The 11,298-nt window shown below is 41.6% G+C and overlaps 2 protein-coding genes across 11 annotated transcripts in view; one reads left to right on the top strand and one right to left on the bottom strand.

Annotated features, from left to right (window-relative positions):
• Nucleotides 1–21: 21 nt before the first annotated feature.
• DPH3 (diphthamide biosynthesis 3) lies at nt 22–4,764 on the bottom strand. Of its 2 annotated transcripts, none has more exons than XM_090046610.1 (3): nt 4,535–4,764; nt 4,355–4,429; nt 22–3,872 (listed from the first exon to the last, which is right to left on the bottom strand). In XM_090046610.1, exons 1-3 carry the CDS (start codon nt 4,640–4,642, stop codon nt 3,807–3,809), a joined length of 249 nt encoding a protein of 82 aa, XP_089902736.1. In that variant the 5' UTR covers nt 4,643–4,764; the 3' UTR covers nt 22–3,806. The 2 variants fall into 2 exon arrangements, with proteins under 2 accessions (XP_089902736.1, XP_089902737.1); XM_090046611.1 differs by having other exon boundaries at nt 3,732–3,866; nt 4,535–4,667.
• Nucleotides 4,765–4,837: 73 nt separating this feature from the next.
• Nucleotides 4,838–11,298, top strand: part of OXNAD1 (oxidoreductase NAD binding domain containing 1) — a 34,807-nt gene continuing 28,346 nt past the window's right edge. Inside the window, exons 1-4 of one of the 9 annotated variants that reach the window (XM_090046608.1) lie at nt 4,948–4,964; nt 8,631–8,731; nt 8,827–8,932; nt 9,268–9,331. In XM_090046608.1, the coding sequence (XP_089902734.1) occupies nt 9,272–9,331 (60 nt within the window). In that variant the 5' untranslated portion in view covers nt 4,948–4,964; nt 8,631–8,731; nt 8,827–8,932; nt 9,268–9,271. Of the gene's footprint in view, nt 5,183–5,263; nt 5,399–8,630; nt 8,732–8,775; nt 8,933–9,267; nt 9,332–11,298 lie in introns of those variants that run through there. The other 8 variants (XM_090046607.1, XM_090046606.1, XM_090046605.1 and 5 more) reach the window with 8 other exon arrangements.

Genomic DNA, 11,298 nt, shown 5'->3' with positions numbered 1-11,298 from the left:
GACCCATTACATTTAGTGTTGCAATATGAAAAATCTTTATTTAAATATGCAAAATAAATATTTGTTAAAATGTATTTTAAAATAATTTAAATACTATAGCATCTTTTTCAAACTTAAGACTCTAGATAATGTGAGCACCACCTAGTGATAAACCAATGGAGCAATAACAAGTTAGAGTCACACAACTCAAATTCAGAACTTTCAAGTAAAAAGATTTTTTTGGAACCATTTTTCTTATACAAAAAAGGGGGGAAAAAAAAGCTTACCGAGCTTCATAACTGAATATTCATGATCTGGTTTAGATGCAACCCTAAGCAGTTTTTAAATAATCATTTATCCCTAATGTTTACAGACTCAGCCAAACCTATAAAAAGCAAGACACACTTTAAATCTTGTCTTGCTTATTTTGCTATCCAGAAATAATTAAATGATATTAGTATATGGTTCAGTTACTGGTATCCCTCACCAGTAAGTGAATCATTAAATGTTGTAAAGTAAATCTAAAAACATTTATGTTAAATTTAGGCCATGTCAAATCCTGTTCTAACACAGGGAAGGGCATCTTTTAAAATAAATATTTAAAGAAACACTGACTTCATTTAGAAAGAAGCCCACAGAAAAGTATTTTGAAGTGGGGTAGTCTTTATCTACCAAGACTACCACTTATTCTTGTACAAAACTATACTTATATGGAGCACACCGACCCCAGCACTGAAAGAAGTGCTGATAAGCATTTTTCAAATGTTTCAGGTTCTACATCTGTAAAGCCTAATGAAGGTTAAGCAGTTATTTTACAGTACTTGTACAGATTTCACAAATATTTGAAGCTGTCAAGCAGCCAAAACACATTTGCAGCATATTTAGTATTGGGATAGATCTTGGACTGGACCTGCATTTGATGCACAGGACTAGGCCTAACACATTTGACACCCCTGTACTATCTGATAACAGTACATTAATAAGATAACTGGAGGAGCTGGTTAACTAATACTTTCAGTTACAGCAGCCATCTTCAACCCAGGGCATGTAGGCAACATGTCATCCACAGGCTGTTAAGAATGCATGCATAACTAAAACTTGGCTCATCATCGCTTTGTACAAAGGAAACTAGACGTTACCTAAACTACTTCAAGTTAACCTTGCTAATCAGTATTACAAGCTTGCTTTAGAGCCTAAAGCTAAAATGTTGTTCCTTTTAGTGGAAACATATGATAAATTTACTTGTTTATATCTACTGAAGACAACTACAGCAGCAGACTTTCTAACCAGAACACTTATTACCTTGATTAGAATTCTAAAAGCAGTACAGCTTTGTCCTCATGATGAATTAGTTCCTTTGTAATAGAGATTAAGACACCCACTTTCTCCTTGTCGGTATTTAGTGATTCAGTGGTTTCATTTGGTGTACTATACTAGAGTGCTTGCCAAAACTAGACTTTGAAGAACTACTGTCTATAGCTAGTGCTAGATAGGTTTGGGATGGAACAATTACATAGAAAAAACCATTGGTTGATTCAAACATTCATGGAAAAAAGGTATGAGTTTACCAATATAATTATTCTGGAAAAAAATCAGCATCCTACTACTGTCACCATCATTCTGGCAAATAATTTTTTTTCCAGATATGCTAAACATCACAATATGAAGAGCTGAAAGCTACACATCAGATTACTGTACAGAAAATATATAAGAAATAGGAAATCAATTTGGCTTACTGCATTATTATACAGTTCTATACACAAGAAACACCTGGAATACAAACAGTATAGCTCCTGGAAAAAAACAAAAACTGTTGAGGTTTTCTTGCTTGAGGTCACATCTTTTCTTGGCTGCCAAATCACGAAGGTTTTTTTAGAAAGAGGAGCTGTACTGTATCACCCTCTTCTTGTCTCTTACCATTTTATTCCAGTTTCAAAAGCTGATAAGGCTTCCACATGTGAAGGGCCAATTTCCTCTTCTTTATCTTTAGGAGACTGTTTACACTGTTTCTTGTGTAGCCGAGGTTACAAATCTCATCATCCGTTAGGATACGATACCAGGATCTCCAGCATCAACAGGAAGCCATCCACCTATGTTGTCATCACACTGTTAGCAACCTGGAATGTTACCTAGCATGTTGACCTCTGCTTTGTTGTCCTCACCAATCACCACTGCTACCTGTGTGCATCACAGCAGGTGGCCATAATTTCTTCCAGGCTTGGAACAGCGTGATTCTTGATACTGATGCCCAAGCATCTGCCATCACGTATGATGCTTCCTTTAGGTTCATTTTTTGTAAACATTAAAAAATTCCTTCATCATCACTACCAGCAAGAAACAACTGATGCAGAAATTTTCTGTAAAGATGCCTGAATGTCTCAATCACCCACTGGGTGATTCACTGGTTGAAGGATGGATGTGATATTTGGTGGGAGGAAAAAGACCTTGGAATTCTCATTTTCTTTATTCAGAATTTCTTCACACAGATGGAAAGATACATTACCTAAAATTTGCAAAACAATGCCATGCTTTCCATTTTATTTCTTATGTTTTGTAACTTCAGGAATGAATGCATTCCTGTACCAAACACGAAACACACCACTGTCAACTCAAGCACTTTTCTGGTTTCTGTAGGCTGCTGGAACATTTGCAGGTCTTTTAAAGCATTGGGGAGTTTTGGTTTTTTCACACGATATGCACTGAAAGCCTATGGGACCCACTTGAGTTGGCACATATCATGGCTGTGATGCAATCTGTGCTTACTTTACATACCAGAGCTGCTTCTTCCTGCTGTGAGGTTAAGGTCTTCTGAGGCAAAGCTTTCCAATTTAAAATCTGATTGTCAGCATTGTAAACACTGTCTATCATATCCTCTGCTTTCTACGGTAGACAAAAATTTCATTTTGAATGAATGAGCTACTGGTTCGTCTGTAGGTAATTTTTTCCCCTTGTGTTTTCAACTCACTTTTTCCATGACGCAACTTGAAATTTTTTAGCCACCCAGTCCTGGCATTGAAATTTGGATGCCCATTAAAATTTTTCATTTAGCTCAAGTACTTTTTCACACTGAAGCTGCCCTGATTTGGGTCTCCTAAACTTCTCATCTGGAGAAACCATGTATCAACTGCATTTTCTAGCAGAGCATTCTCTGCCTCTCTCATGGATTTCCTTATTTCACTTACTTCGCTGTCTACAGTTGACACAAAATTTATAAATGGATGTACTGTTTTTCTTCAAGTCATGAATTGTTGATAGACCAACATTATAGTCGTCCAATACTTTTGAGGCCGATTCCCCTTTCTTTAGCTTTTCTATAAATCTCACCTTTCTGCTTCATGGACAAAACAACACGCTTCTACTTGGGCACCACGGCAAAAGTATGACTGCTGCATACAACTTAAAATAGCAAAGTGTGATCTTCAATCTCTCAAAAGTATTAGTAAATAGCAGTTATCTCAACAAGCAAAATCCAAGTGCTGCCTGATGCCAGAAAGTGAGGCTCAGATTACTGAACACTCATACAAGTCAGAATTCTGGACACAGAACTTATTTTACTGATAAGCACAACATTTTTCTTTGTTAAAACTGTGCAAAACCTTCCAGTTAACTGATGTTCTAAACAATCAATGTTCTACGGTCACTATTTGCTCCTTTATGTGCAAAGCCTGCTAACATTTTGCCGTCTCATTTCATTCTCTCTCAAACTACTGACACAACTGCCTGATAAGAGTAGCAGCAAACACTTTGGAAACACTCTTTGGGTCTTCTTCACGTTGACATACCCACAATATTTTTACTGAACGGCAGCAGAGTCCATACAGTATTCATCAGCATTTAACCAATTCCTTGCTTGTTGTAGGTTCTGAGACTATTTCGTCACGCATAAACTGTTCCTAGAAAAAACAAACAGTCTTTTAACTTCTTCCTACTGTTATCCCCAGTTGGTGTGCTCTACCCTGCTCTGCTGTGCTTGCTGCCCCCCTAGCCCCCACCTTTAGAGCATCTGCTATCAACTTATGAGCCTCACTCCTTTCTGCGGTATTCCTTCAGCTGGATCATACTTCACAGCCTTATTGCAAGAATTCAAAAACTAGTTTCTGTGCGAGATCACACTCACAATGCTCTGAAAACCACAGGCCTGTGACATGTGCCAGCAGAGCCTGAGCCCAAGGGGAGAGGAAACAGGTGCTGACCAGGACTCTCCTCCAGGCAGCCTCATCCCGGTGGGCAGAAAGAACTAAACAAGCTTGTTTGGATACGGAGTTGCGGGGGGCAGGGGGGGAAGGGAAGGGAGAGGGCAAGGCTGCCGAGCGCCCGGGCCCCGAGAGGGCCGGTAGGGAAGCGGCCTGTCATGTCCAGCCCAAGCACCTCTCACCTGGTCGTAGATGACACGCACAAGGAGCGAGCAGCTAGGGCACGTGGCGACGTCCTCGCCGTTCTCCAAGTCCTCCTGCAACACAGGCGGCCGCGCGTGGCCAACGGTCATCAACGCTCAGCGTCCCCCGCCCGGCCCGGCCCGGCCCGGCCCGGCCCCGCCCCGCCCGACCACCCCTACCCGGGAGATGAGGAAGCGGTCCCCGCAGGGACAAGGGTAGCTGTAGGTCTCGGTCTCCTCGTCGTACTCGAAGTCCTCGATCTCCACCTCATCGTGGAACACGGACATGACGCCGCCCGCAACCCCCGGCCACCCCCCACAGGCGCGCTGCACCCCTCCCGGCCTGCGCGCTGACCTCTATGGCGCCCAGTACGCATGTGCCGCTACGGCGCATGTGGGCTAAAGCTTACATCACACCGCCAAGAGCCAATGCGGACAGAGCAGGCGCCCGAGGGTAGCCAAGCCCCCTTTGTGGGGGAGGGGCCAGGCAGCTGTTCCCCTCCCTCCCTGACGCCATTGCTATCCCAGACATCATCAGCATCTTCTCCCGCACGCCTAGAGAACCTTCACTGCGCATGCGTCCTAGGTAGCAATGCTCTTGGACCCTCAGGTGACAGCAGAGCGCAGTGCGCACATGAACCAGCTCCTCCCACCCCGCTTGGACGGCTACGAAGTGTGGGGGTGAAATGAAAGAAGACAGCGCGCGTGCGCGCGACCTTTGTCACGTAACTGCGACGCTGCCCCTTTTCCCGTCACGTGATGCGGCCGTTGGGTGCCGGTAGGGCCGTCGCGTGCCGGGTCCGCACGCGGCGGGAGGGGCAGCACCGGGTAGGGCCCTTGTTGCCCGTTGGCGGCTCCTGGCCCCGGAGCTGTACGCGAAGGGGTGGGTGGAGGGGACCGGAGAGACTCGTTGGTTCCGACAGGCAACCGCCCACCCGCATTGTCTCCCCGAAGCCCGCCCTGGGCGGCGGGGGCGGAACGCGGAGGGAACAAGAGTTGCGGTAGGACGTAGAGTGAGTCCTTCCAGCGGCGCAGCCGGTCCAGGTACTTCCTGGTGTCCAGCCGGTGACTTTTGCTGCCCCACTTCCTGGACGCTCTGTGCCCCAGGAGGACTTACTCTGTGTCACACGGGTTGGGCCCCGGAGTAGCGGGCTGTTCTGGCGGCCTAGAAACGGCTGTACACACAGGTTCCTGTCACCCGCCTCCCTAAGATGTTGCCCACGGTTCACTTGCTGTTTCAGGCAGAGGTGGCGGTGCTCAGCCAATAGCTAGGGCTGCAAGGGGTCTAACAGGACTCGTCTTCCCTGGTAAGGCCAGTGCCTGCCAAGATAGCAAAGAGCTTCCCCACTTCAAACACACACCCCAATTTTTGGGGGAAGGTGCATGTTACATGTGCTTGTTATAGTTTTCAGCCTGGAAAAGCAAAGGCTCAGGGGTGATGTGGTGGCAGCCTATTAGTGTATAAAGGGTGTGCATCAGGAACTGGGAGAATGTCTGTTCACCAGGGCACCCAATGGAAGACAAGGGCTAACAGTCAAAGTGCTTGAAGACCACTTTAGACTGGGCATAAGGAAATACTTATTTACTGTCTGAGCCTCCCGAGTCTGAAATAGACTCCTGCCAGAAGTAGTGCAAGCACCAACTCTGGATACCTTTAAGAAATGCTGGATCTTGCTGGGGTTATCTGACCCCAGCTGACTTCTTGCCCTTTGGGCAGGGGGCTGGACCCAATGATGTCATGAAGTCCTTTCCAGCCCTAATGTCTGTGAAATAGGTGTGGGGAAAATACAGTGTTTCTCACATGATAGGAAAGGACTGTAGCATTTGCCAAATTAGGATGTAGCCTACAAATGTTCATGCTGCTCTCAGCCATTTCATCTCCTGGGTGCCTCGCCTTACCATCTGTCCTTGTATCCAGTTTCATTATTAAAATGACTAGTGTTTTTACAATCTTTCTTTGAAAAATACCTGCCCTGGCACAATTGCATGAAGGAGTGATCGTGTAAACAGTGTTTGCTTCAACTTTACATTGCTGAGGGGAGCTAAATGCATTCAACACATAATCATTTAAGATAAACAATCAACTGATGCTCAAAAGTTGTGATGGGATTCTGAAGTTGGTCCATTTACTTACCAGCAGATGTCACTGTTGTTAGTAGAAATTATCTTGCAAGCACTTTTTTAAGGATATGAAATCAGAAAAGAAGCTTCATCAAAAGAAGACTAAAGTCTTCATTTGCCTTGAGTCCTTTACCTCTCAGACTCCAGCCTTCTAATTCTCATGACTTTTTCTTGAGTTTAAGAAAAACACTTGATATCACAAAAGTCCCTTTTACCATAATAAACAGTTTTCTAAGAGACTCCACTATCTTTAAAAAAAATGTAGGCTTCATTATTGTGCAGCAAAGCTTGAAAGCATGAAGCAAATGTACTGTGGACTCTCTGAAAATAAAAGGCAAGTATATAGAATGGACATGTATTTTGGTTTAAAACCATCAGATTTTTGTAAACAAATCTCATATTTTGGGGCCTGGTGAAGGATTTTTTTGAACACTTGAGGCTCACAGAATTGCAAAACAGGCTGATATGATTGAACATGACTGCCTAATTGGGCCTGTATCATGTCTTGCTAAAAACAGCTTAGGCACTTTAATGCTTGCAATATTGATCATCAGTAATCTATTCTATATTCTACAGTATATGTTACAGTAAAAAGATATTAACAGTTCTTTTTGATATTTAATAGCAAAACCCATCTCTGTAAATTTCAATATTAAAAAGTAGTAGGGCATTAAAAGTTAAGCTACTTGTAGGCATTAAACGTCCCGTTCCCCACCCCCCAAAAAAAACCTGTGCTTTATGGGAAGCAGGAGCATGTTACTTCAGCCTGCCTCTGCAGTGCCTGCATAGATCAGGCACTTCAGTGGGGCTTTTTGATGCTTTTATCTAAAGCCAAGTCAATCAGCTATTAGATAAAAGCACTCAAAAAGCCCCACTAATACACCCATTGGGTGAGCTGGGTCCCACTAACATGCTGCCTCTTCTGGGCATGTACTAGTTTCAGTGTGGGAGCACGCCGAGTTTAAAATTGCCATTTTTGGTGGGGTTTTTTAAACATCTGCAAGCAGCCCTAAATGCTATGTTATCACTATTCAAGTACAGTTAAAACAATAACAGACATTTCTGAAGTCTAAAACTAGACATTTTGAAGACTAGTATTATATGCCTTCCATTTCTGAGATGTCTCAGAAATGATGAAAAGCCCAGTCTTCCATTTGCACAAGATTATAAGCAGGATAAATTGCTAAGTGACCAGCCAGTGCAGCTGTTGGTTAAAGCTTACGAACATACAGTATAATCAGTCAAACATGCTAGATCATTGCCATTGTAAAGAATACAAAATGAAAAACAAAAATCCTTCTAAGATGGAAAAGATGTACTTTTCAGGAATACAGCGTAATGATTTTTAAATGGGAGTAAGAGTTTAAGAAAGCTGGTAGAGAGGCAAGAGGCAACATTCTAAAAATGATATTTAAAAAAAAATATTGTAGTCTAATGTCAAAAAGTAAAGGCATTTGTAAGTATCCCATATGGGCCTCTTCCTGGACCATTTAAACTAATGAGCTTTCCTGATTTGGTTATCTGCTAATAGACTTGGTTTTCTTTCCTTTCTTTGGTTGCAATAGCTGTTTTGTCGGGAGTAAGGTGGCTGGAGTCTTAAAACCATATTTTAAGATGGAAATGCATTCTTAAGGATTTACAAGTATGAGTATTATCTAGAATATAAAGCTCACTAGTCAGTATTGTGCTGTTCCCATTTATATTTTGAAACAATATGAAGTTGTTTTGAATAAAGGAAGAACAAGAAAGTAAAAGGTTTAGTATCTGCTGAATTAATCTTTGTGAAAGGGTTCAATTTAGTAGCTATAAATACTGACATCCTTTGCTTATTAACAGAACAGCTAGAACAGAGGCAGTACACTATAGTTTTTCCACTTTGCTCCATCATTTTGCGTCAGTGATGACCTGAAGGGCTGTTCAATCCTTGTTTTCTGTACTGAGTCTATAACAATATTGCTTGTGGGTTTTGTTTTGGAGGTGTGGGTACCCTCCTTTGTGAGTTTCCTGGGATGAGTACATTGCACATAAGCACATTGCACATTCCAGGGATTGCACATGGAGCACTTAAAAAAAAAAAAAAAAAAAGGTCAATTTTCAATTAAATCCTTGTTGGATACAGAACATAGAATTAATTAAAACATGCCGTGTTTTATAGGTTGGAATAAGGGAAAAGTTGTCATTGGGTATTTGGAGATTCTGAACTGTTCAAAACCGGAACAATGCCTCTTGAGCTATAGGTGAAATCAAGCAAGCTGAGTAAGAAGTACTTATTACATCATTATTTTAAATTGATTTATCAGGAGCTGGTAATTGAAAAAGGAGCATCATGGTCCATCCTGCTTTTTCTGTAGTTTTTGCTGTTCCTCGGTTACTGCAAAGTACTGCCAGAATTTTTCCTGCTCGTTATGCATTGTTGTGGTTGAGGCACTCGGCTTCTTGTTACTGCACAGCCAATGGGTAGGTTATCATTTTACAAACACTGCTAAATATTTTATTTTTCCAGGAGTGTGAGAAAATAATATTGTTATAATAAAAACCGATCATGCTTTAAAGAACTAGCAATATTCTAATCACCTGGCTATATTTTAAGCACAATATTAAGATCATGTGTTTAAATATGAGATAAATTATACTATCCACTAATCTTAATTCTTGTTTAGAGTTCTGTGATCTGAAATGTGGGGATGGATTAATATGGTAAATTGCCTTTTTAATAGAAACACCATTAAGAGGAACATTAATGCCTTTCAGTTGTAGTAATTATGGTAATTTTCATTGGTTTTTTGTTACAGCACAATGAAATCCAAAAGAAAAATGGATCATCTGGAGAGAACAGCAAATAACTTTCGACAGGAGGTTAGATTTCTGTTCTGCAGAACTGAATTATTTTTCTTTTTGTTGTGAAAAGACTTGGTAATCATATTTTAATGGTGATTAGACTTCTTTCTTTCCTATCTGAGAGTTGTTGCCATTTGTTTTCCTTTTTTAATGTATGTATATTCTGAAGATGCTGCTGCTGTTGATATTGTTTTTTTGGGACTGGTAAAGTCCATATTGGTAACTGGTAAAATATAATTCATGGGCTGGATGAATGGACTGTAAAGTGGGTAGACAACTGGCTGGATCATCAGGCTCAGAAGGTAGTAGTCAGTGGTTCAATGTCTAGTTGGCAGCTGTTATTAAATGGAGTGCCCCAGGGGTTGATCCTGGGGCCAGTTCTGTTCAATATCTTCAACAATGACCTAGAAAATGGCATAAAGTGCACCCATAGCAAGTCTGCAGGTGACACCAAGCTGGGGGGCAGTAGTAGATATGCTGGAGGGTGGGGCTAGGATTCAGAGAGACCTAGACAAATTGGAGAATTGGGCCAAAAGAAATCTTAAGAAGTTCAATAAGGACCTCCTTTGCCCTTGTTGTAAAGAAGGCTAGTGGTATACTGGACTGCATTGATAGTGTTGTCAGCAGGTCAAGGGAAGTGGTTATTCCCCTCTATTCAGCACTGGTGAGGCCACATCTGGAGTACTGTGTTCAGTTTGCCACCCCCCCACACACACACTATAAAAAGGATGTGGACCAATTGGAGAGAGTCCAGCCGATGTCAACAAAAATGGTGAGGGGGCTGGGGGACATGACTTTTATGAGAAACGACTGAGGGAACTGGGTTAATTTATTCTAGAGAAGGAGTCAGAGGAGATTTAATAGCAGCCTTCAACTACCTGAAGGGGGGTTCAAAGAGGATGGAGCTAGACTGTTCTCAGTGGTGGCAGATGACAGAACAAGGACCAAAGGTCTCAAGTTGCACCAAGGGAAGTTTAGGTTAGATATTAGGAGGAATTTTCTCACTAGCAGGACAGTAAAATGCTGGAACAGGTTACCCAGGGAGGCAGTGGAATCTCCATCCTTGGAACATTTATAGACCTGGCTAGACAAAGCTTTAGCTGGGATGACCTAGTTGGGAATGGTCCTGCTTCGAGCAGGAAGTTGGACTAGATGACCTCCCTTCTAACCCTAATTTTCTCTGATTCTATAATGGAGCTAAAATATTAAATAGGTAAGTTTATCAGGGCATTCAGCAGCTCCAGGTTTATTTTGGATTGTTCAAGTTAAGGAAGTATTAGGTATCTGGTATTTTAGGTCTCTCTCATGCCTGTATTAGTTTTTCAGAGATGCGTAGATTTTGGCTGTTTTGTTCTAGTCTTTCATTTTTTAAAGATTGCCTAAAGAGGGAAACAAACAGTTTTCTTCCTCCTTTACTGCATATAAAGAACTCAAACAATTCAGGAGCCCTGGTGAGGAAACAATTTTTAATGGGATTTTCTCTGCTTGTGCTTTAGTTTATAGGTATGGTAAGTATCAAATCTTGCCCTCTAACAGAAGCAAGGAACACTTGTTTGTGGTCTTAGTTTTGTATCATGAAATTAATTTACTCATGGATGTGGTGTAGCTTTAACATAGATGTCCTGTTAATTAGTTGACATAGAAATTAACAAAAACCAAACAACCCATTATGAATAATCTTTTCAGTAATCCTTCTCTAGTAACGAAAAGAAAATGTCAATCTCTTCCTCTGTTTCAGGGATGTATTTGGTAGCCATGTTTGTTTGAGACTAAAAGAAATGCAGAAATCTAGAACTCTTGGTTCAGAGATGATACCTTATTAGGCCAACTACTAAATCACAAAAAAAATATCGTGTTTTTCTGCAAACTTTTGGGCTCTCACATTTTTGCATTTCTTTTTGTCTCAGACCAACACAGCCTCCAGATATATCCCTGAACCATGGAAGATTATGAATTTTAGCCAGTTTTGGATTTTAAACTTCACT

Source organism: Crocodylus siamensis, chromosome 5 (assembly GCF_052110815.1).
Source record: "Crocodylus siamensis isolate JL-2025a chromosome 5, ASM5211081v1, whole genome shotgun sequence".
Classification (NCBI taxonomy): Eukaryota; Metazoa; Chordata; order Crocodylia; family Crocodylidae; genus Crocodylus; species Crocodylus siamensis.
The sequence above is the reverse complement of the archived record's forward strand: the minus strand, read 5'-3'. Positions and strand labels throughout refer to the sequence as shown.